General features: G+C 43.1%; 2 protein-coding genes across 5 annotated transcripts in view; one reads left to right on the top strand and one right to left on the bottom strand.

Annotated features, from left to right (window-relative positions):
• Positions 1–18746, top strand: part of LOC132888128 (granule associated Rac and RHOG effector protein 1-like) — a 140108-nt gene extending 121362 nt beyond the window's left edge. For all 4 annotated transcript variants that reach the window (XM_060924142.1, XM_060924143.1, XM_060924144.1 and 1 more), the window contains exons 10-14: positions 1383–2404; positions 5623–5788; positions 8506–8643; positions 14376–14454; positions 16169–18746. In XM_060924142.1, coding sequence (XP_060780125.1) covers positions 1383–2404; positions 5623–5788; positions 8506–8643; positions 14376–14454; positions 16169–16492 — 1729 coding nt within the window. In that variant the 3' untranslated portion in view covers positions 16493–18746. The remainder of the gene's footprint in view (positions 1–1382; positions 2405–5622; positions 5789–8505; positions 8644–14375; positions 14455–16168) is intronic.
• Positions 18447–22875, bottom strand: ss18l2 (ss18, like 2). The gene is made up of 4 exons (XM_060924145.1): positions 22728–22875; positions 22172–22248; positions 18945–19014; positions 18447–18870 (listed from the first exon to the last, which is right to left on the bottom strand). Exons 1-4 carry the CDS (start codon positions 22794–22796, stop codon positions 18814–18816), a joined length of 273 nt encoding a protein of 90 aa, XP_060780128.1. The 5' UTR covers positions 22797–22875; the 3' UTR covers positions 18447–18813.
• Positions 22876–25490: the final 2615 nt, after the last annotated feature.

Raw genomic sequence — 25490 nt, 5'->3', positions numbered from 1 at the left:
CTTAAAGGGCCCCATGGCAGTGCTGGGCCCCTAGAATTGTTCTAACCTTTCCCCCCCGGCGGCGCCCATGGGTACAGGGGACAAGGCCGCAAGTTAGTGTCTGATGCGGGGGAAAAATGAAAGAAGAAATGTGTGTATATATATTTATTTTTAAATTATTATTGAACATGTCCAAAGTGTGAGAGAGAGAAAAGTTTTGTATAGCAGTCGCACTTATCTTCTGGGTCAGGAGTCAGGAAAAAGTTTGGGTTTGCACAGATGCTAATAAGTTCTATGAAGCACAGGAGGTAATATCGTCACATTTTTATCCTGATCAAACTTGCTGATGTGCCTGGTTCTCATTTCTGTCTCCGATTTATGGAAAGAGGTACTGCATTTTGAATTTCAGATATAAAATATTTCAACGCAGGCAGCAAGACGAATTGGTTTAACTTTTTTTTTTTTTTTTAAAAAGCAGCTGTCCTTGGATAGGTATGTCTGCTGTATGGTTTACTCATTTTAAAAATATTTATTTTTCTGAAAAGCCTTAAAGCTTAAAGCTGCTGCTGCATAATCCCCCCCCCCTTCAAAATGCACAGCAATCTGCTGCCTCAGCACTTTTAGCCGGAGTTGAGAAACCAGGCCAGAAAGGAAGCTGATTTATGTGTCTGTTTGAGGTCACTGGTCCTGCCCCATATCCCAGAAACCTTCTGTTTCCCAGCCACCTTGGAGAAAAATTTATACATCTCGCCTCCTTCTCTTCCTCTCGAATGGAGCTGTAATTAGTTTACACTGATATTTGTTTGTGGAAAATTATACTTTTAAAAAAAAAAAATAGTCTTACAGAGGATTTTGAAATAAAACCTAATATCTGTATTCATCAGTATTACTGTATCTAGAATAAGCAGAATGCATCATCACTGTCCGTACAGTGTTCATAATTATTGGCACCCTCGATATACATTTACACAAACGTTCAGAATTTGCCCTCGCCCAATCGGAGAAATTATTCATCCTCGTTCTAACAAAAATGGTTCTCGGTGGAGCTGCAATGCAAATGGTCATGCCTTTGGTACTCAGGAACTCTGTTGCTTACTTTAAACATGTCCTGTTTTCCTGGGGTACGGTTATGAGGTTGGACACATGTAAAATCTTTTGGTTGCCCATTACTGTGTGGAAGAACACACAATTTCAACAGGAATCACAATAATTATAAGGGTGCAGATCATTTTAAAATCAGTAATTTGCAAAAAATAAAAATTGTACTACTTGGGGTAGTTTTATTTAGACTTTTTTTTTAAAAATGTTCTTTTTATATAGATTATATTTTATTCTTATTAGCAGGCTGCAGTTTGTTTAGTCCTGCTGTAATGTAATGTAATATGGGTCTTGTGTGTCCTCAGGGAACAAGCTCTTCCCACCATTCAGATCCAGCTTCAGAGGGACAGCTCTGATTACACAGTCCCTGCCGACCTCCACCCTGGCAACAGCAACAAGTCCTCCAGCGGCCTGCCAAAGACCATATCTAAACTCACCTCCAAGTTCACCAAAAAGGCTTCTTCCAGCTCCGGAAGTGGCGGAAGCTTCTCCATCCCCAACACACCCTCTCGAAGCACAAGCGGCGTCGATGATAAACCCAAAGCGCCGTCCCAGGTTCTCCAAATGACCGTGTCGTGTACCGGAGACTCTGGCCAGCATGCGGCCAACGGTTCAACTCCGGAGGAGCAGGGAATGAATCTGCCTACGGACCAGGAAATGCAGGACGTGATCGACTTTCTGTCCGGTTTCAACATGGGCAAGTCGCAGCAGGCCTCGCCGCTGGTCAAGAGGAGGAACTCGGTCGCCTCCAGCAATGCGGCTGACCTGAAACCACCTGGCTCTGTGGCCCCACCCACTTCACAAGCACCAGTTCTTCATGCTGCAATCCCATTGGCTCAAAATCTGCCACAACAGCAGCCGCAGCAGCAACCTCCTCCTCAGCTACCAACTACACCCAAACAGCAGCAACAACAAACAGTTCCTCCACAACCACAAGCCCCAACACAGGCTTCACCTTCCCCACAGACCCTGCAGTACTACCAGCACCTCTTGCAGCAATCCCAGCAGCCCTCGCCTGTCTCACCACAACTCCCCTCACAGCAGCCCCAGCCTCTTCCCCCACAGCAGAGGGCTCCTGGAAAGTGGCCCCAGGCTCCCCCGGGTGGGCTTTCGCCCATCACTCACATGACTCAGTGGACTTTGCCTGACCTGAGCTCGGACCTGTACAGCCTGGGGTTGGTCAGCACCTACATGGACAGTGTGATGTCAGAGGTTTTGGGTCACAAGGCACCGCCAGGGCCACGCAACAACACCTGGCCTAACCGTGAGCAAAGTGAGCAGGGTATGTTTGGCGTACTGGGAGACACGATGCCCTTTGACCCTGCAGGTGAGTCACAGTATTTTGTGTGTGTAAAACATCCATACGGAGAATGCAGTTTGTCATGTTTGCACTTTCTTTCAGTGTTTCTGAGATTTATTTACTTGATTCTTTCTAAATACCCTGCGAAGTTGACCAAGATGAGTCTTTTTGTGTGTTAACATGTTCAGTGCCTGTTTAGTTCTTGACTTCAGGCCAACTCGTTCAGTGATGACTGCGGTGTTAAAAATGTGCATGGTTGATTTTAGGCTGAATGTCTAATCACTCAAATGTACTAGCTAGAGATCAGAGTCCTGAACGATGGACATGAATGTATGAGCGTGCTTGTTTAGCCTCCTCTGATGTCATTTATGCCCTGCAAACTCTTAACTCGACAGATTATCCGTGACTGTGGGGTGAAAAATGGTCCATTGTGTGCTGTTGGTTGGTGTCAGGATCTGACAGGACAGTGGGTAGAAATGCACACTGCAGCCAGTTGAATGTGCGAGTGTTATTGTAGCAGGAAAAATACACAGCTGCTAGTGTTTTTGAAGTAAAGAATTCAGAACCATTGGATCTCCTCCATAGCTCCATCTGTCATCTTTTTTCCCCTTTCTGTGAGATCTTTACATACAGCATAGCCATATGCCGTAGCTTGATGCACCCTTCCTCATAAATGTAACTACACACTGCAGCGACGCATACCGCAACAACTCTGATTGGTCCACTTGGTAGCATCCCATTTCCTCCTCCACCATTTTCGAATCAAGTTGAACAAACGTGGACCAACTTGAATAGCGGTTACCTGAGAAGGTCTGTAAATAAGTATACAGTGGAGCAAAAAAGTATTTAGTCAGCCACCAATTGTGCAAGTTCTCCCACTTAAAAAGATGAGACAGGCCTGTAATTTTCATCATAGGTACACTTCAACTATGAGAGACAGAATGGGGGGAAAGAATCCAGGAAATCACATTGTAGGATTTTTAATGAATTAATTGGTAAATTCCTCGGTAAAATAAGTATTTGGTCACCTACAAACAAGCAAGATTTCTGGCTCTCACAGACCTGTAACTTCTTCTTTAAGAGGCTCCTCTGACCTCCACTCATTACCTGTATTAATGGCACCTGTTTGAACTCGTTATCAGTATAAAAGACACCTGTCCACAACCTCAAACAGTCACACTCCAAACTCCACTATGGCCAAGACCAAAGAGCTGTCAAAGGACACCAGAAACAAAATTTTAGACCTGCACCAGGCTGAGAAGACTGAATCTGCAATAGGTAAGCAGCTTGGTGTGAAGAAATCAACTGTGGGAGCAATTATTAGAAAATGGAAGACATACAAGACCACTGATAATCTCCCTCGATCTGGGGCTCCATGCAAGATCTCACCCCGTGGGGTCAAAATGATCACAAGAACGGTGAGCAAAAATCCCAGAATCACACGGGGGGACCTAGTGAATGACCTGCAGAGAGCTGGGACCAAAGTAACAAAGGCTACCATCAGTAACACACTACGCCGCCAGGGACTCAAATCCTGCAGTGCCGGACGTGTCCCCCTGCTTAAGCCAGTACGTGTCCAGGCCCGTCTGAAGTTTGCTAGAGAGCATTTGGATGATCCAGAAGAGGATTGGGAGAATGTCATATGGTCAGATGAAACCAAAATAGAACTTTTTGGTAAAAACTCAACTTGTCGTTTTTGGAGGAGAAAGAATGCTGAGTTGCATCCAAAGAACACCATACCTACTGTGAAGCATGGGGGTGGAAACATCATGCTTTTGGGCTGATTTTCTGCAAAGGGACCAGGACGACTGATCCGTGTAAAGGAAAGAATGAATGGGGCCATGCATCGTGAGATTTTGAGTGAAAACCTCCTTCCATCAGCAAGGGCATTGAAGATGAAATGTGGCTGGGTCTTTCAGCATGACAATGATCCCAAACACACTGGCCGGGCAACGAAGGAGTGGCTTCGTAAGAAGCATTTCAAGGTCCTGGAGTGGCCTAGCCAGTCTCCAGATCTCAACCCCATAGAAAATCTTTGGAGGGAGTTGAAAGTCCGTGTTGCCCAGCAACAGCCCCAAAACATCACTGCTCTAGAGGAGATCTGCATGGAGGAATGGGCCAAAATACCAGCAACAGTGTGTGAAAACCTTGTGAAGACTTACAGAAAACGTTTGACCTCTGTCATTGCCAATAAAGGGTATATAACAAAGTACTGAGATGAACTTTTGTTATTGACCAAATACTTATTTTCCACCATAAATTCTTTAAAAATCAGACAATGTGATTTTCTGGATTTTTTTTTCTCATTTTGTCTCTCATAGTTGAAGTGTACCTATGATGAAAATTACAGGCGCCTCTCATCTTTTTAAATGGGAGAACTTGCACAATTGGTGACTGACTAAATACTTTTTTGCCCCACTGTATTTGTACGATTCTTCTTAACTGTTATTCAGCATTTATTAACTCCAATATGATCCACTCGTCGTATGAAGTACATGAAGAAACTCGACACAGCGGGATCGAAACCCCACCGTCAACTCGTGTGCAATTATGGTGGCGGCGTAATTGCAGCGCACAAGTGTAACTGCTCACAATGGTATAGGCCACTTACCTCGGCTGAGGTGTAGGATCTGATTAGAGCCTACGTACAACTATAAATCAGCCTTAAAGCACTGCTTCTCAAACGTTTTGTAACCTTTGACTGTAAAATAAATTTTACGGACCCTGCCAGTATGGATTTATTTCATGATTTTTCAAATAAAACATTTTGGAGTCATAGCGAGCACATGAGGTCTGAGTTGACTGGTGCCTGGACCTCTAAAACATCATAAGTTTTTAATAATGAGGTTTGTAATTTCCACCACTGTAACAGAATGTGGCTCTGGTGTTGGACCCTGGACCCCTCTTTGAGAACTGTTTTGTCTATAGTGTGTGTGTTTACTGTTTTCACCAGCTGAAGTGTGTGTGTGAGAGAGAGATTTGAGGGATGTGTGTGTCGTGTTTTTTTGTAAGCGTATTAGGAATGCACATCATCACAGAGCCTGATTTTGATGGCTCCTTTGTGTGATTGTGCTGTGCTGGACAACTCTGGATAAAGAGCCTGAACACACTGAAAGAGCTGAGCATGCTGAATCAAGTCCCTTCACTTGGACAAAGCTTTCTCTCCTTCCTCGTTACTCACTGATGCCCCCTGTCAGTTGATCAGTGATGCTGCATTTCATGGTTTGTATTTCTCTCTTTCTCAGTTGGCTCAGATCCGGAGTTTGCACGTTACGTCGCTGGGGTCAACCAAGCCATGCAGCAGAAGAGGCAAGCGCAGCATGTCCGTCGTCCTAGCAACCCCCGTAGCAACTGGCCCCTCCCAGACGACCAGCACAGGACCTGGTCCCACCCAGAGTACTATAGCGAGGGGTGAGTCGCTTTGCCTCAGACCATGGGGCCCTGAAGGTTAAAGAAGCAGCCTTGGGCCCAAAGGGTCGCAGGTTCGGTTACTGGGACTGGCAGGAAAAACATGAGGAGATTAGATAGAACTTTATTGATCCCTTTGGGAGGGTTCCCTCAGGGAAATTAAAATTCCAGCACAGGATAAACAGAATAGAAAACAGAGAGAACTTCTAGATAAATTACAGTGGGGAAAACAAGTATTTGATCCCTTGCTGATTTTGTTGGTTTACCCACTAAGAAAGACTTGATCAGTCTGTAATTTTAGTGGTAGGTGTATTCTAACATGTGGAGACAGAATATCAAAAAGAAAATCCAGAAAATAACTTTTAAATATCTATATTAATTTATTTGTATTTTATTGAGAAAAAGAAGTATTTGATCCCCTAGTAACCATCAAGAGTTCTTGTTAATACAGACAAGTTAGACTCTCCAAATGACCTTGTCACCTAAATTGAAGATACCTGATATCACTAATGACTTGTATAAAAGCCACCTGGCCACAGAATCAATCAGTTTGTCAGACTCCAAACTCTCCAACATGGGAAAGACTAAAGAGCTTTCTGTGGATTTAAGGGAGAAGATTGTAGACCTGCACAAGACCGGTATGGGCTACAAAACCATTAGCAAGAAGCTGGGCGTTAAGGTGACAACTGTTGGTGCAATTGTGCGCAAGTACAAGACTCACAACATGATCATCAATCGACCTAGGTCTGGGGCTCCAAACAAGATCTCACCTCGTGGGGTTTCCAGGATCATGAGAACGGTGAGAAATAGACCTAATACAACACGGGCAGAGTTAGTGGATGATCTTAAAGCAGCTGGGATCACAGTCACCAAGCAAACAGTTGGGAACACTTTACACCGCAATGGTCTAACATCTTGCAGTGCTCGCAAAGTACCCCTGCTTAAGAAAGCACATGTGCAGGCCCGCCTGAACTTTGCCAATGAACATCTGAATGACTTGGAGAGTGACTGGGAGAAGGTGTTATGGTCAGATGAGACCAAAATTGAGCTCTTTGGCATCAATTCAACCCGTCGTGTCTGGAGGGAGAGACATGCTGCTTATGACCCCAAGAACACCATCCCCACTGTCAAGCATGGAGGTGGTAACATTATGCTTTGGGGGTGTTTTTCTGCACAGGGCTACTTCACCGTATCAACGGGAGGATGGACGGAGCCATGTACCGTAAAATCCTAAGTGAAAACCTCCTTCCCTCTGCCAGGAAGCTTAAAATGGGTCGTGGATGGGTCTTCCAGCAGGATAATGACCCAAAGCATACAGCCAAGGCAACCGAGGAATGGCTGAAGAAGAAACATAAGGTCATGGAGTGGCCCAGCCGGTCTCCGGACCTGAATCCTATAGAAAATCTATGGAGAGAGCTGAATCTCAGAGTTGCCAAGCGACAGCCACGGAATCTTGATGATTTAGGGGTCATTTGCAAAGAAGAGTGGACCAAAATTCCTCCTAATATGTGCAGAAACCTGGTCATCAACTACAAAAAACGTCTGACCTCTGTGCTTGCTAATAAGGGGTTTGCCACAAAGCACTAAGTCCTTTTGGCAAGAGGGTTCAAATACTTATTTTCCTCAATAAAATGCAAATAAATTAATACAAATTCTTTAAAGTCGATTTCTTGATTTTCTTTTTGATATTCTGTCTCAGCATGTTAGACTACACCTACCATTAATATTACAGACTGATCGAGTCTTTCTTAGTGGGTAAACCAACAAAATCAGCAAGGGATCAAATACTTGTTTTCCCCACTGTAAGTATTTACGTATACAAATATTTTTTTAAAAATGTGAAAAAGCGTCCAGCAGGAGAGGTATCGCACATTGTCCAGTGTTGCTTATTGTTCGGCTAGGCTACTGCTCCTTCCCGTCTTCTCTCCTCCCGTTACCCCTCCTCCCCCCCCAGAGAGGAGTTGTACAGTCTGATGGCGTGAGGGACAAAGGAGTTTTTAAGTCTGTTCGTCCTGCACTTGGGAAGGAGCATTCCGTCACTGAACAGGCTCCTCTGGTTGCTGATGACGGTGTGCAGAGGGCAACTGGCATCGTCCATGATGTTCAGTAGTTTGAATATGGCTGAAGTGCCCTTGAGCAAGGCACCTAACCCCCAACTGCTCCCTGGGTGCTGTAGCATAGCCGTCCACTGCTCTGGGTATGCAGAAGAGGAATTTCGCTGTGCTTGAGTGTACGTGTGACACACAAAGGCTGCTTCTTGTTGTTGTATCTACAAGTCTGCTTGTCCTTCAGTATTCCCATTTATGCTACAGCTATAATATCAGCATGGCATTAAACTCCTGTATCATCATCATAGAGGCAATGATTGGACAAATAAAAGCTACTCAAAGCGTCTTACGAGGTCTCAGGATTACATCGCTGTGTAATAACTACTTCATTAGGATGGATAGATGGTGTCTGGAAGTAGCACAGCAAAGAATTAGAAAACAAGCTTGCGACGTTCTGTAGAGCAGGTTTACAAGTTGTACATGAAATAAAAGTAATATAATGGTATACTGCAACCACTGGCATAACCACAGACTGCCATAACCATGTTCATAAAAACATTACATGAATGTAAGTTATAGAACAAAGTGAGATGTAGGATTGAGTTTCATTTAGGGTGAGCGTCTTGTATTCTGAAAGGTACTGTTTACTGACGGAGTTCTGTCTGTGAGCAGGGAGGCAGTGAACAGCACCTGGTCAGCCAATCAGGGCGACTCTGCCAGCTCGAGTGATGAAACCTCCTCAGCCAACGGAGACAGCCTGTTCTCCATGTTCTCTGGTCCTGATCTGGTTGCTGCAGTCAAGCCAAGAAGGTAAAAAGCCACACCCACCAGACCCTACACTCTCCCCGTGTCCGAAATCACTCACTCGTTCCCTACTCCCTATAGAGATCTTGCAGTCACGTGATCGGAAAGTACACAGCCGCCATCTTGTCGGTCAACAGCACAGCTGAATACTGCTGCACTCGTGTACAGAATGGATCAATTTCAACCGACGGACTACACGGCTCATTTTTCTAATGAACAGATAACTAGATATATGTCTAAAATAAACAATCTACAGATTTGTGACCCTTATGGCTTACCGGACGTAGTTTTCACGACCGTGTCAGTGGATGTTGAACTGCCAGAGGTGGAATACCCAGACGTGTATGATTACCTCATTAACTTTCCCTCGCTGTTCAGTGGTGAAGCACTGCGTGCTTATAAATCTCTGGACAGTTATCTTTACAGAAATTCAGGATTTGTCAGCAACTCAGATGTGGCATCTTGTAAACAAGAATATGATCCTCACTGGATGGGTAAGTCACTTAAGTATTGAGTATAGCACTGACCAGCCGATTATAGAATAGAATAAGGTAATTCCAGCTGTAATTCCAAATCGTCCGTCTTGTTTACCATTGATCTGGCGTTGGAGAGATAGAGGCTTAGCAGTGGAGGTTTGAGTAACTGTTTTCTGAGCTTAGTCAACAGGCCGGCTCTGCCTGCAGCCTCGCTTTTGCTTCCGCTCCTGGCGCCGCCTCCTTCGCTTTGCTTCCGATAACAATCCACGGAGACCCCGCTGGTCTCGCTATCTCGTCCGGAATTTTTTTTTTTTTCTCATCCGGAATGTTGTGCATGCGATGGAAATCGCTACAAACCGTCATTTTCTGCTGGAAACCAATGTCCAGTAAGTCCATACGGTTGTAGTGGATATTGAAGTCCGGTACAGACGAACAACACGCAAAAATACACACAAAAAACATAAAAAACGTGCACAGGTAGGGAGAGCTTGTAGCCGCAGCCGTTGTAGTAGAATTGTATATAGTAGGGTTTTCCAGAAGAAAAGGTAGAAGTAGAAGGCGGAAATATGGCGTTTGACCGACAAGATGGCGTCTGTCACAATCTGGATCGGCTGTGACGTCACATGCAAGTGCTCCATATAGGGAATTATTATATTGACCCTTTTCACTCACGTGACCTTCGTAAACGCGACCGCCATTTTGGACATGAAGAAATAACGGTTTATGGCACAGACCCTTTTGGTTCTCGCTCATCTAGCTGCTACAATGACTGCCTAACACACATTTAAGTATCCGTCGTAAAGACGTGAAACTCGTCGAGTGACGAGTGTGTTCATTGATAAGCTAACACACTCTAAAAGCAGACGTACCATCACACTGCCCTGGCGCTGTGTACAGTTTACCTTCTATGGTTTGTGCACTCGCTATTTGCCATTACTTTCTCCAACCCAGTGTTCGAACTATGCCGATATTTTCGGGGGTCCCTTTTTTTCCCTTGGGGGGTGCTTGTGCTGGTCTCAGAGCGCAGATCTCCAAACACATGAGAAGCCTATCTTACGCACATATCACGCGGACTCCACACACGCATCGCGTCTGAAGTCATAACTCATCAGGGGAAATCGTGTCCGCATTGGCATGTTCAAAAAACAACCTCGCGTCAACAATGATGCCACACGTAAGAAAAAAAAAAAAAACAGTCAGGCTACTCAACACATCTGATCCACAGCAGCACCAAAGCATCACTGGAAATCATGTCAACAACCAATCTTCCATTTCAACACGCGTCAACAAACAAATGGCACCACAAACATGAACGAATCGGTCAGGCTACCGATTCCAAACCCACAGCAGACGAATAATTAAATGCATCTTACCTTAAAGCAGAATCGACCACAAAGGAAGTGTGTTGGCACTGTTGGCACACTTCCTTTCTACTAGTTTGTCCCCAACCTGGCAGCAGCAGTCGTTGTCATATCGGTTTATTTTATCTTTGATGTAAACACAACACTTCGGATATGCAAATGCTTCCCGTTACACACGATTGCTATGTCAATAAACATCATTTTGCCAATATTTTAGAGACCATCCATCTTCTCCGTCGGTCAGTATCTGTCGGGATCCGATAAAATGATGAATCTTGCCTTGTGTGTTGGTTACTACATCCAGGTGCACAACAATATAATGGCATGATGGAAGTCTTGCTGAAAGTAAAAACTTTCTTTGATGGCTATATTCCTTTCGATGCTTCGCCGTCGTTCCTCGTTGTTGGCTGCGGTAGACTACTGGTAGTTCATGTCCAAAATGGCAGCCGCATTTGTCGTGACGTCACGTGGGATGGGTCAGTAGAGGACTATATAGTGAGCTCATTGGTAAAATGAAAAGACGGTTTCGGCCACTAGTCCGTCGTGCTGGTATTTACGTCATTACTACGTAATTAAAACGTGACGGATCAGTCGGCTGGTGGGTTTTCAAAATAATAAATACATGCATGTGTTTTTGTGATAAATCCATATTATACTGAGCGCATTTCCGACATTAATCAATACAAAGTCCCTGCATCTTTCAGTTCTTTTAAATCAAGGCTGAATCCTTTCTTCTTTGCCGCTGCCTTTTATTAAATCAAATTCGAGACTTTTAATTTGATTTCTTTCAGCAATGCATGATGGGATATATTGCTTTGGTTAGTGACCACTATTGTACACTACTTTTCGTGATGCATTGTGGGATACTTTGAGTGCACTATATAGGGTGTAAATATCCTCACTAAGGTTTCGGACAGCACTACAAAATGGCGTCCGCACTATATCGTGAGCAGGGAGCGATTTCGGACACAGGGCGTGTCCCCGTATAGGTGGATTTCCACCACGGGAGTTTAAACACGTTTCCACCAGAGAAACCTGGGTTGATTTTTAGAACCATAAAATAGTCCCAGGAACCATTTTAGCTCCTGCTTCAGAGTCTGTCAAAAAGGAACTGTTCTGGTGGAGGTTTCCCATCTGAGCGTCTCATCATTCTGTTTCTCAAAACGAATAACTCTTCTAACAACCAGAAAAAAAAAACGTATATTGCTGACAAGCAAGTACTAAAGCTTGTTTTACCCAGAACCTGTCGAGTTCTTGTTCAGGATCATCCTGGAACGGTTCCTCAAAAGGTTCAGTGGAAAAATGCTTTTGCGCTTGAACATGCCCTGAGCTTTCAAGGTGCATTAGGTATGATTAGGTTAAGTAGGCAGGTTAGACATTTGAATGTTGGACATCCCGCCAAACCCAACACACCCGCCGCATTCCAACCTGTATTCACAAAGCTCCGCCTCCAGGATCTGTGGTGGCCCAGAGAATAGATGACTCATGGGAGGTTCATGTAAACACAAACTAGCAGGCTGGATGTCGGGTTTTTGTTTGTTCCCCCTTTGTCCTTAAACCATTTTTTTATCATGAACATTTACAAATTTTGCAGGTTATTTGTATAAGTAAGAAATGTAAAAAATGACTATTGCAGCTTTAAACTAGATTTTAGTGTCGTCAATAAGTGTGATCATTTAAGTCAGGGGTGGGCAATTATTTTTTCCATGGGGCCACATGAGAAACAGGAAATTTTGTAGAGGGCCGGACCAAAAGACTGAACTAAATTCTGCATAATATTAATTGTATTTCTTTATATAAAGCAGTAAATAACATTGTTTTTACAAACTGGTAAGAGTATGGGAAAAAAAACGAGGTTGCCTTACAAAAAATGTCATTTATTCAATCAAATTTCCCAAAACAATGGTTAACAAAACGTGAACGTTTGTACCTTTTTTTTTTTTTTTCCAGTTACATTCACCCCAAAACACAATAAAGACATCACGATATTGTCTTTCTACTCCAAATATTAAGCAAGATACATCATATTATAATAATGATGCCCACATTTGTAGTCTAAACACCTCATTTGGTGTTTTTCAGTTTTTTATTTGTTCAGTGAGAGAAATCTAGTCTCTGTTGCAGCGCTTGAAACTAACAGTGTCCCGACGTCCGGGGACCATAAAAAATGTCATCGGGACACAAAATTATCATATCTGGGACAATCCCGGGACAATGGAAAAAAATAGATCTAGAAAAAAAGTTCTACATTAATATTATTTACAAAGCCGTAACACATACGTAGACATTCACCTAATTTGCCAATTTTAATTTTAAAACGTTAACAGCGAAAATACATAGTAGCTACACTTTCGATGCACCTGCATCCGTAGGCTACAGAGCAGCGCATTCTGTTCTAGAATCTTCGGCCGGAGTCCGCATTATATGGACTTGGAATGGAATTGCTACCGCACACGCTGCGCCGACTCTCGCCAGAACAAAAATGCTGAAGTGGTTGAAGCGGACCGAGCGCGGGGAAGAAACTGAAAGCCCAGACATAACGTCTCCGGGACCTTCAGGATCCAAAGTGTCATCGCCTGGTCTGCAGGCAACGCTAGCAACTGAATGAACTTAATGAACACTGTTAGACACGTTATAAAATACAACAGGAATGATGTGGATGATATTGACGGAAGATACCGTTCAACAGAATAAGTGAGTTTTCTTGGTGTCTTTCTAGTTCAGAAAGTTTAGTCAGTCAGCAGCACAACTAGGCTCGGACCTGCCACTATGCTGATGTTGCTAACATTTGCACCCACGTTTCGGCAGCGAAAGTTCATAAAATGGATAACGGAAAGTTCATAAAAATGGGTAACGGTAATGGTGAAAATGATAAGTTGGCCTTATAAGTGCCAACAGATATTCAAGGTATAAGTAGATGAAATGAACATAAAAGGAGTCTTATTTTCAACTAAAGTGTACTGCAGATGTAGGGAGTTGAAACATTTTCTGAATGAGCTAGTTGGCCCCTTTAAATAAACGGGTATCTATTCATACAGTGAGATCGCCAAAGTTTAATAAACTGAAAATGCAATAACTGTAATTTTGAAGTAGATGATGTATAGGACATGTGTCGCTTGTGTCTTGTGACTTATTGTAAAAATGATATAAAGGGTTCAAAATCGCATAGTTACAAATATAATGGCAACTTCATATGATGATATTAACCACTGGTTATTTCAGAGAGGAAAAAAATGGGGACACTATTGCTTCCATTCGGGACAATACAACACAGAATTCGGGACCACTGGGGGACACAAAGGAAAAAAAGTTAATTTCGAGCCCTGCTCTGTTGGTCTTTAACGAGTGCATCAAAGTCAGGTTGAATGTCTGAGGTGGAGCTGCGAAGCACAGCTGACAGATGATTATCGGTGGGAGAGGATCTATACCTGGATTTGTTAAACTTCATCACTGAAAACGTCGATTCGGTGTAGGTATCAGATCTACAGATCGGCTCGGGCTCCGGCGCCTGCTGGTGACGTCACACTATGTGATTGGCTGGATCGTTTGAAGGATGACGTACAAGTTTGTGGTTGGTCTGGACAAATTACGGAAGTAGTTATCGCGGGATTAGGTTTCGTGGGATTTCATGTTGCGCGCATTGCGTTTTTGTTGAACACAACTTCAAAATAAAAGCAATGCACATTCAGTCCATGCATGAGGTAAAATTAGAAAATATGTTTATTTTGTAATTTCTCATTAACCTTACGCGGGCCGGTCAGAATGAACCAAAGGGCCGGATGCGGCCCGCGGGCCGTAAAATGCCCAGGTCTGATTTAAGTGAATGTTGTATTAGTAGTGAATGCATATTATCAGACAGATAGATAGATTAGCTGTAATAATTGTGTGTGTGTGTGTGTAGGAAACACAGCTGTGGTGAGCAGGAAGTGTGTACACTGCCCTCTCCTCCTCTCCACCATACAAGTGATGACAACAACCAGGTAGGACTTGTTTTAACGGTAAGACTTGGGTCGTGTTAATACTGATCATTGAGGTACTTCTGAGAGGAACGAATAGACACAGGATGGTGAGGGAATTACTTAATTGCAGCTATAACGTAACCGAGAAGAGGAACTAACATGTCTCTCGGACATTCCCCAACACTATAACTATAAAATGTTGTATGACATTATACATTATAAACGTTGACGCATTTCTGTGGTATGAACAGAATAACGCACTCCACACACTGTGCCGCTATTTAATAATTATTCGTTGAAGGTGAAGTGAATATTGGTGGTGCTTATCCATACAGGACACTTTCGATGGAATAAAAACACGCGTTCTGTTCCCTTCTAGCATTTGGTTCGACAGCATGCAATATTGTTAGCGTATCGCTTATCCTACGTGTATTACGTCACTCTACCCAATGGAGAATGAGCGTTGAATATGGTTTACGATATTGCATGGTTGTCAAGACAACATGACGTCACAAGCCTGAAGGCCAATTTATGCTGACAACCCAGTCCTCGCAGATAGCGTCGCAGATAGCGTCTGCGTAGCCCCCCCACCTTCGCAGATGCTCTGCGCGCACCTCCCAAAAATTGTGACCACCGCAGACAGCGTCGCAGACAAGAGGGCTCCGATTGGTCCACTCTACATCCGCTGTACACGCACTTCCGCTTCCCTACTTTCCCGGTTTGGTTTGTTTTCACGACCGGCATTTTTAAAAACACGAGCGAAGATGGAGCAGCACGAAGAGCGGTTGATCGAGGAAGCGAGGAAGTACGTACATCTATACGACTCCAGTTCTAGTCATTATAAGTAACCGGAGGATAAACACTCCACTAACCACACCCACCAACTACTCCTAGCGATTTCGCGCCCCCTTGCGTTGTGGCGGTGAATAACATCGCACACACCTATTACTCCCCGCTCAACGATAAATTACAACTGTCTGCGAAAAGCTATCTGCGAAAGCCTTGTCGCAAGAGCATGCAGAGGCCTTGAGACGTGAGACTTCCACACTAGCGAGCGATTGTGACAATTTGTAAACAAGCATGGCCGCCAGGTTTGCTTTGTTAAATACGGAAGATTTTGAGGGAATCTTAAAAGAGAAAGACGCGTCGAATACCCGAAAGGAATGTGTATTATTATTAATATTGGCTGGCTTTTTTTTTTCGTGGTATAGTGGATATATTCCATTCAGCTACTCATCTTCGTCTCGTTCAACGTCATGCTAGCTGAATGGAATATATCTGATATACCACTCAGTGCCAGCGAATATTATTTAAATAATATGTGACACAAAGTCAAGGTTATTATTCACCGATATTCAGAGCCTGAGGCAGATAATTTGTTTTAGTATAAATACACAGGTGTCTTATTATTCAAAAACCATTGTCTTCAAAAGCGGCATACAAATGTAATAACGGCGCGGCACAGACTTGTCCCTTATCTACGCCGAGTCACACAAAATCCTTTGTTTTGAAATTGATAAAATAAATCACAATCCCACCTTACCTTTGAATAGTTTGAGACCGAACTTCGTAGCATCTTTAGTGCTTTTAGGAACAGCATTTTCTTTCGTTTGTAATTCTCCCTCGTTTAATTTTGCCGACGATTTCTCTAATCGCCTGCAAATAAAAATAGAGCGTTGACGTACTGCGTAGAAGACACGAATTAACCGTACTTGTTTTATTCCTCCTGTTGCAGGACAGCAAAACTAAAACCTGGCCTCCAAAGGCCCCATGGCAGCACTCCACCCACTCCAACACGATGCCCAATCCCAGCTCTTCCCTCTATCAAATGACGATACCTTCCAGCCAATGGGGTGACTCCATGCAAATTCTGCAGTCTCCTGTTTGGTCAACAGCCAGCGAGTGCTCTCCTTCTAGCGGCCTCTCGTCCGGCTTCCCGTTCACTCAGCAGCAGCAGCAGCAGCAGCAGCAGGTCTCGCAGCATAAGGCTCTGAGTAAAGGCTTCAAGAACTTCCCTCTGAAACCTGAGCACCGGCCCTCGTACCTGCACCAGTACTGACCCCGCCCTCCACCACCTCACCTCACCTCACCTCGCCTTCCACTTAATCGCTGTTCTGAGACCATAGTGATGACGTTTATGTCAGTGAGGAAGCTATAGACTGGTCCTAGATCAGCGGTTAAGGGTTTTGCCACGACTGGAGTCGGTGCTGGTGTAAAGATGAGATGCTGCAGATCAACAGCATCAGTCCATCTAAAGGAAGGTTGGACAGGACGAATGGATGAAGTCAGGTGGACGGTGACACCATCGCACCCCTGCTCGCATCACACCCGTAGCCGACACTTTACTTTGGACCGGTTCCCAATTTTGATAGTCCTTTAGATGAGTGTTTTTATAGGTGAATTTATATCAAACATTGTGGCATTATATATATATTTTTTGTATTTGCCACATCCATGCAAGTCCCTGGTTTTCCTAACTGCCATTCACGCCGGTTTTAGTGCATGTGACTCCCGCTTCCAGCAGCTAGTGGTGGTGGTGTTGTTGCTTGAGCTTCCACTCCACAAGATACTCGAGTCTAGAAATTCCCAAATACGTCAAAACGAAACGCGTCACTGGGAATTCTTGAGTTTATTTCCAGGTGGCCGTGGACTCAGAGGGCGGATCGCGTAACGTGCTCGGGCCTAACAGGACGCGACCTTTGACCATACTGTATCGGGGAGGGAAAGAGGGAGGGGGTTTAAAAAGAAAAAAGCTGTAACTGCCAAATCTCTTATCAGATCAGTTCGACTACAGCTACTGTTCCATAGCGTGTAAATGACTCCGAAGAAAATAAAATAATTTTTTTTTTTTTTTATGAAGAAGCTTTGAGCAGGCTCAGCAGAAATATAGTAATCATAGCAGATGTGTAAAAAGGAATACACTACTTTTTCAACATCCGAGTTTAAAATAGACAAAAAAAAAGTTCGCAGTAAGTAAACTATGTGCCATGTTGATACATTAATAGCACTTGCGTAATTAATTTTTTCTTTCTTTCTTTCTTTCTTTTCTCTAACCAAAGCATTGTTCAGTCAGTGAAAGGTGCTTGATGGATGGAAGCAGGTGGAGTTCGGTATCCTTTAAAGAGAAAAGGCTCTCGACGTCCTGTTCTGTTCATCAGCCGCTCACTTTCTTCTGATCGGCTCTTGGTGACACGTAACACTAAAAAAAAAAAAATCAGCATAACACAAAACACGTCTGTTTCCTTTGAAATACAATATATTTCTTGTTAAAGATATTGACAGTATTAATCTTATTTTTGTATTTTCTTATGTTATACCATTACTGTATATGTTAACATAATATAGGCTTATTAAGTAAAACGTTATATTTCCCCCCCATGATGTGAAAAGCACACTTTTTTTTTTTAAACTATCTATCCACAAAAAAAAAAAATTACCAGAACAAACACTAAAGCCCGTTATAAGATTGGGGTGGTTTGGTTGGGTTCGTTTTGGGGTTTGTTTTTTCCCCCCTTCAGTTTCTGGCTGTATTGCATTTCAACTGCCCAGGATATTTTTTTTTTGTGACATTTGTGGATGCCAATGTTGCCTGTATTTATGATATGACCATGTTTTCTGAAACTAACATACTTAACATGTTTACAGAGAATCGTTTGCTGTATATAAAATATATCTTTTTATAGTTCTGTGCTTTGCACAATCAAAACCATAGGGGGTGTTGCTTGGTCTCTGTTCTCGCCCAAAACTGTTGCAACCTTTTTTTCTTTTTAAAAAAAAATCTTTAAAGACCTTGGACTGTAACCATTAGCATTACTCAGCTGTGTCAGAAATGGTTTACTAGTGGCTTCATAAATGATTAAAAAGAGGCGGTGCGGTGTGGGACGTGACGCTGTGGAGAGGGATCGCTTGGCTTATGTTGCTTATTCACTAGAGCTGGCGTCTGAATCTTTCCAAGTGTACCAGCAATGCAAAAAAATAAATAAACATAATATAGACTGAGTCACATGCTGTCATTTAGTGTGCACAAGGCTCTGGAGTTTAATTAGCAGGTTATTTTTAGCCGAAGTAAAACCATGACAGGGTCCATCCTGGAGTGTTTTATTCGTCCGAGTACAGCTTTTCTTTTATAGTTGCTCTGGAACATCTACAAAACACGCTCTCACTTATGTTACAGCAGCTATAAACAGTCATTCCTTCATCAGCGCCCCTGGACACCACGGGAGACTCCTTCTATAAATGTTACAGAATGGCATGTGTTTTAACCCCTTTCTTAGCAAGATCCTCCACCTTCCAATAAAAACAGCGTTATGGAACATTGGTCACGAGGTGTCGATTGATCACAACAAAACAGCACGTTGGTATCAGCCAAATGATCTGAAGTCAGGTTTTAGAAACGTCCTTCCTGCCAACGCCAGCCGCTGCGTCTTCACAAGGAGCCTGAAACGCAAGCAGTGATGTTAAATTTTAAAATTACGCAAACAAGTTGGGTGTGTGTGTTGTGGTGGACTTACAGGCGCGTCAGGACTGGCGTCTGCTATCGTTCCGAGGTAAACTATGTTTCGATGGAGGATCTGTTGATATCTGCAAACAAATAAAATGCTAACTTTTGCATATTAAAGTCCAAAGACTAGAGCATGTCTGGGCAAACGCATCACTTCTAACGAGTCTGATCCTAATGTATGACTAACAATACATACAGACCGAAAGCAGATTTATCAGTGTGAGGATTTGGAAATGCATGTCTGCAAATGAAAAGTTTGGCTACAAGACTCCATATTAGGTGGGGTTTACATTAGACCGTATCAGCAGATCATCAGATTAACGTTTTTAAAACGATTCGCGTGCACACAGCAACACCAATACACGGATACGCTCGGCTCCACAGGCATCCTGCGCTCCAAATCACTCCGCCCTGAACAGCGAGTGCCCTCTGGAGGGTGCGCACTCCGGCCCTGCGCAGCTCACAGAGCGCCCGAGTGAAGCACACGAGCAGTGATTCGGGACTGAGCCGCTGTGTGTGTGATCCCAGCGCATATCACTTACCACTTGCAAGTGGAAGGATGGCAAGCCTAAAGACAATCATAACTACACAATGGGCAGTATTTGCATCAGTATTTTCATACTTTTATACTCTAATGAAAGGTGATACAAGACGGAAGTCCACGCCATTTTTCAGCAGTCGCGTCACATGACCAACGCCAGCGAATCAGGAAGGTGGATGTCACAGTGTCCAATGACGACGCCAGCTAGAGCTCAGCACAGCGTATCCTCAATGTTTACACAGCACCGGAGCTGACACGATCTGGATTGAATACGTGGACCCTGGCGGATTCCCGTTTCCCGGCGTTTTAATGTAAACGGACAGTGCATCCGCAAAGAAAACGAGACAGATACGGTCTAATGTAAACTTGGCCTTAGTCATGTGAGATTTAAGACTACACTGTGTTCCAAATTATTATGCAAATCATATTTTCTCAGATTTTCCTAAATTATCTGTATTAAATGGCAGTCATCATGATTTTCCAGTCATCAACCATTAGAGTACAATTCAAATGTTTTTGAACGAACCTCCCAATGATAACAGTAAATTTTTAAGAAATAAAAAACACAAATGCACCCAAAATGCATGTTCCAAATTATTACGCACAATTGAGTTTCCAAACATTTTGTCATAATGAACAAAAAATGGTCATGTGTGAAATTAGAAACATTAGCAGGTCCTGACTAACTGAAATCAAACACTATTTAAATCAAAACATTATCACAAGTGAAGTCACATCTGAACATAGGACCCCTTGTTGAAAAGGACCTTCTCAAGTCTTCCATCCATTGAATTTGTCAGTTTTTGGATAGTATCTGCTGGAACTGCCTTGCAGGAGGACAGAATAGCCTCCCGCCATCATAAACACTTCTCTTGATGATGCTCCAAAGGTTCTCAATAGGGTTGAGGTCAGGGGAGGATGGGGGCCACACCACAAGTTTGTCTCCTTTGATGCCCATTGCAGCCAGACATGCAGATGTATTCTTTGCAGCATGACATGGTGCATTGTCATGCTTGAAAATGATCTTGTTTCGAAAAGCACGATTCTTCCTTTTGAACCATGGCAGGAAGTGTTCTTTGAGGAACTCCATATACGTTATGGATGTCATCTTCACACCGTCAGGGATCCTAAAAGGGCCGACAATCTCTCTCCCCATGATTCCAGCCCAAAACATCACTCCACCACCTCCTTGTTGGCATGGGGTGGCCGTCAACCAACCATCCACCACTCCATCCATCTGGACCATCGAGGGTTGCACGACATTCATCGGTGAACAGAACAGTTTTGAAGTCAGTCTTCATGTATTGCCTGGCCCACTGGAGCCGTTTCTGCTCGTGTCCAATGGATAGGGGAGGTCGAAACGATGGCTTACGCACCGCTGCAAACCCCTGGACGACCCTGCATCTTGTTGCTCGGGGCACGGTGGAGGCACCAGCAGCTTCAAAAACTTGTCTGCTGCTATGACAGGGCATTTTTACAGCTGCTCTTTTGATCCAACGTATTTGCCTGTAGGAAAGAGTCCTGGATTTTCCATTATCAGCACGCACACGTGTGTGCTCTGAATCAGCTACATACTTCTTGATAGTGCGATGATGTCTCTTGGCAATTTCGATTGTTGCCATGCCTTGACCCAAACATTCAACTATTTGTTGCTTTTCAGCAGCCGGCAGGTCCTTTTTCTTGCCCATTTTGGTTGAAAATGGTAGCCTGCTTAATAATGTGGGACAACCTTCTTTAGTAGTTTCCCCTTTAATTGGACTCATCTACCAAACTAATTAGCACAGGTGTCTTCAATTGGTTTCAGTGATATACAGAGCCCTGATACACATTACCATTCATGAGTTTAACTGACAAACAAAAAATCTCTTACCTTACCACTCAAACACTTGGAACACAGTGTACGTTCAGACTGCACCCTGAAACGACCCATATCCGATTTTTTTTTTTTTGCCCATGCAACCCAGGCCGCTTGGATATGTGGTCCTAATTCCAATGCATATCCGTTATTTTCACATGCGACCTACACGTCAACAAGAGACAAACGTCACTATTCTGCGTTGGCGAATCCCGCCTCTTTGGTGGAAAACAACAACATTTGTACAGTTTTCAGAATTTAAATAGACTTTTATAGAATTGATCAAGCTAATGGTGGATTTGGTAGGGACCTGGATGTTGATCTGTTAGCCTGATTAAATAAAACAGTTTCTGTAACTGATTTATAACTTAAACCATCCTGTATTACAAGATTATAAGATTGTTCTGGAAATTTCCAGTAATTTGACACCTTCGGTCTCATTAGTCTGCTGCCCACATTAATCAGATTATTGTGCGAGTTCCGCCGCCGCCACATCGCCAGGTCTCGCCTCATCTCCATGCTTTACTTGCAAACTTGGAGAGTGCGCTTTTTTTTTTTTTTACTTATTACGTGTCAATTTGCGCATGCGGGACACTTTTGGGTCGTTTTCCGTTCATATTGGAGATCGCATACAAGTCTCATATAATTGGTAATGTGAACAGCCTAACAAAAAAATCGGATTTCACTACAAATCGGATATGGGTCATTTCAGGTTGCAGTCTGAACGTAGTGATAGATGCCTTTTGAACAACCGTGAAAGAGATCCAAACATGCATACTTTTTTTTAAATGTATTTAACTAGATGTAATAAAGGATGTGTGTGTAGGAGCTCAGCGCTTACTGTACACATTCAATGGCTCTGCCCTTCTGCATGTACTCTGTGATGCACCTCACAAGCTGGTCATTTTCATTCAGCAGCTGGAATAAAGCACAAAGAACATCAGACATGACGGTTTTGTTTGATGAGGCACATTGAGACGTATAATATACAATCATGACATCTCTTTAAAAACAACTTGTGAAATAATGTAGAATTTATTTCATCAGTGTATCCCTGCAACTCTACATAACGTTATATAGGCATGAATGTTGCCCCTTCCAATATGGCGGCCGAGTTAACGTATCTCATTAGCTAGCCGCGTTTTAACCACAGAAGAAGAACGCCATGTTTTAGTGAGATAAACAATTTGAGTTTATATAAAATATTTCAAAGTGCTGAATTACACAAAAGTCCTTTTTTTAATGTTAAACGCTGTAAAATGAACCTTAATCCCGGAAAGGAAATTTGCCTAGCTGTTTATGCTAGCTAACGCGTTGCGAGTTAATAAATTAGTCAGTAGTGTAATTAAAACTTTCACAGGTTGTTGTTTTTTCCTTCTTCAGTTAGCACTACTTACTCTTTGGATGATTTCTTGGTTGATTTGCGCTTTCCCGCGTTGTCTCTTCGGCACAAAAACAACAGACATGTTTAAAATCGCTCAACATTCACCAGCGGCCTATGTGCTGCGCATGCGCGGTACTTTATCGCGGCTGTTTTCCAATGCGCATGCGCAGCAGCAGTGATCCGAACGAGTCGGGTTAAGAGCCGACTCCTAGAAGAGAACCGGGTTTTTTTCTTGTTCAGCGGTTGTTTAAAGTTAATAGAGATAACATGCGGATGTTTATAAAGTCTCTAAAAACAGTAAATTATTCAAACAAACTGTGTGAGAGTTGATTCGCTCTTCGTATACTTTTACTAGCTTAGCGTGACTCTTACCCCTTCCAATATGGCGGACGAGTTGGCGTCTCGCGCCCTCTTTAAAAAATTAGACGAAGAAGAAAAATCATCACCGGTTGAGAACAAAATGGCACTGAGTCGTTTAGGAGCCGACTCATTGGTGAATGACTGCTATAGCGTTTCCTACATCTACACGAATCGGATCTTTTAAGTGAACATTAAGAGTCGACTCTCATGCGACTCTTTTTTTTTTTTTTTAAATATGACTCACTCATGTGTTCATGTTTTAATTTTCAGTAATTGGTTAAATGCACTTGTTTGTGTAACGCCCAGCTTTTATTAAATGCTATGCAAAGGCGTTATTTTGTTGTTTAGAGGGTTGAGGAAGATTTAATTCAGTAATAGTGGTGCTTGAAAGTTTGTGAACCCTTTAGAATTTTCTATATTTCTGCATAAATATGACCTAAAACATCATCAGATTTTCACACAAGTCCTAAAAGTAGATAAAGAGAACCCAGTTAAACAAATGAGACAAAAATATTATACTTGGTCATTTATTTATTGATGAAAATGATCCAATATTACATATCTGTGAGTAGCAAAAGTATGTGAACCTCTAGGATTAGCAGTTAATTTGAAGGTGAAATTAGAGTCAGGTATGAGTGAGCACCCTGTTTTATTTAAAGAACAGGGCTCTATCAAAGTCTGATCTTCACAACACATGTTTATGGAAGTGTATCATGGCACGAACAAAGGGGATTTCTGAGGACCTCAGAAAAAGCGTTGTTGATGCTCATCAGGCTGGAAAAGGTTACAAAACCATCTCTAAAGAGTTTGGACTCCACCAATCCACAGTCAGACAGATTGTGTACAAATGGAGGAAATTCGAGACCGTTGTTACCGTCCCCAGGAGTGGTCGACCAACAAAGATCACGATTCAAGCTTAACTTTATTGTCTCACAAAGTGAGAAATTTGTTCTGGGCCATTCGCCCATACTGCAGCCACAACACAAAAACATACAATAGATATGCGCATCCATATCATACAAGGTGCCTAAAAGTGCAAGAAACACTCATCTCATTATCTGTAGCCGCTTTATCCTGCTCTACAGGGTCACAGGCAAGCTGGAGCCTATCCCAGCTGACTACGGGCGAAAGGCGGGGTACACCCTGGACAAGTCGCCAGGTCATCACAGGGCTGACACATAGACACAGACAACCATTCACACTCACATTCACACCTACGCTCAATTTAGAGTCACCAGTTAACCTAACCTGCATGTCTTTGGACTGTGGGGGAAACCGGAGCACCCGGAGGAAACCCACGCAGACACGGGGAGAACATGCAAACTCCACACAGAAAGGCCCTCACTGGCCACGGGGCTCGAACCCGGACCTTCTTGCTGTGAGGCGACAGCGCTAACCACTACACCACCGTACCGCCCTATGCTAAAATTCTAATAAGTAAAAACGTGCAAAAAACAAACCACCACAAGTCATCTGTGCTCTGGTCTCATCTGACCTTGTTTACCAGCTTAATTGACACAGGAACAAACGAGTTTTTAAATCTGTTCAGTCCGCAGTGAGGAACTCTAAACCTTCTACCAGATGGTAGCAGCTCATACTCACCATACATGATGTGTGATGGATCGCAGATAATCATATTTGCTTGTTGCAGAGTAGCCTGTTCATAAATACTCTGAATGGAGAAGTGCTCTTTAACACCAACAATTTTTCCAGCAGCATGAATTAGCCGAAGCAGTTTGTTCTTTAGCTGCACAGAGAGGTTACCAAACCAAGCTGTGATACTATACCTGATCAGACTTTCCAAGACTGCCTTATAAAAAAAAAAAAAAAATCTTTGATCAACACCATGAATTCTCAAACGACGAAGAAAATGCAACCGTTGCTGTAGTCTGCAACAGAGGCTGTCGACGTGTGTGGTCCAGGTGAGTGCGTTGTCAATAAAAGACACCCAGATATACATTTGTATGACTGCACCTGGGCAATGGCTTGATTGTGGATGACCCCGGGCCTGTGGTCACCCACTCCTCGAGGGTCGAACACCATTTCTTCCGTCTTATTCACATTCAGAATGAGGTGGTTATCATCGCACCACTCAACAAACCTCTGAATTTCCAGAAAGTAGTCAGATATCTCATGATCCTTTTTCAACAGTGATAAAATTGCAGTGGCGTCTGAGAACTTGATGTGACTGATTGTATAAAAACTTCTACACACATCTGTGTACAGAGTGAACAGAACTGGTGAACTCGCGCATCCCTGTGGTGCACCTGTGCTCAGAGTTTCAGATAAAGTTCCATTAACACTGACCCGCTGTCTACGATTTGTTAAAAACAAAAAGTACCATTTAATCTGCTAATTAAAAGATGTGGCTGCAACATATTAAAGGCTGAACTAAAAATCAACCAATAAAAGACGT

Source organism: Neoarius graeffei, chromosome 6, assembly GCF_027579695.1.
Source record: "Neoarius graeffei isolate fNeoGra1 chromosome 6, fNeoGra1.pri, whole genome shotgun sequence".
Taxonomy (NCBI): Eukaryota; Metazoa; Chordata; class Actinopteri; order Siluriformes; family Ariidae; genus Neoarius; species Neoarius graeffei.
This window is presented reverse-complemented; position numbering and strand designations above follow the sequence as displayed.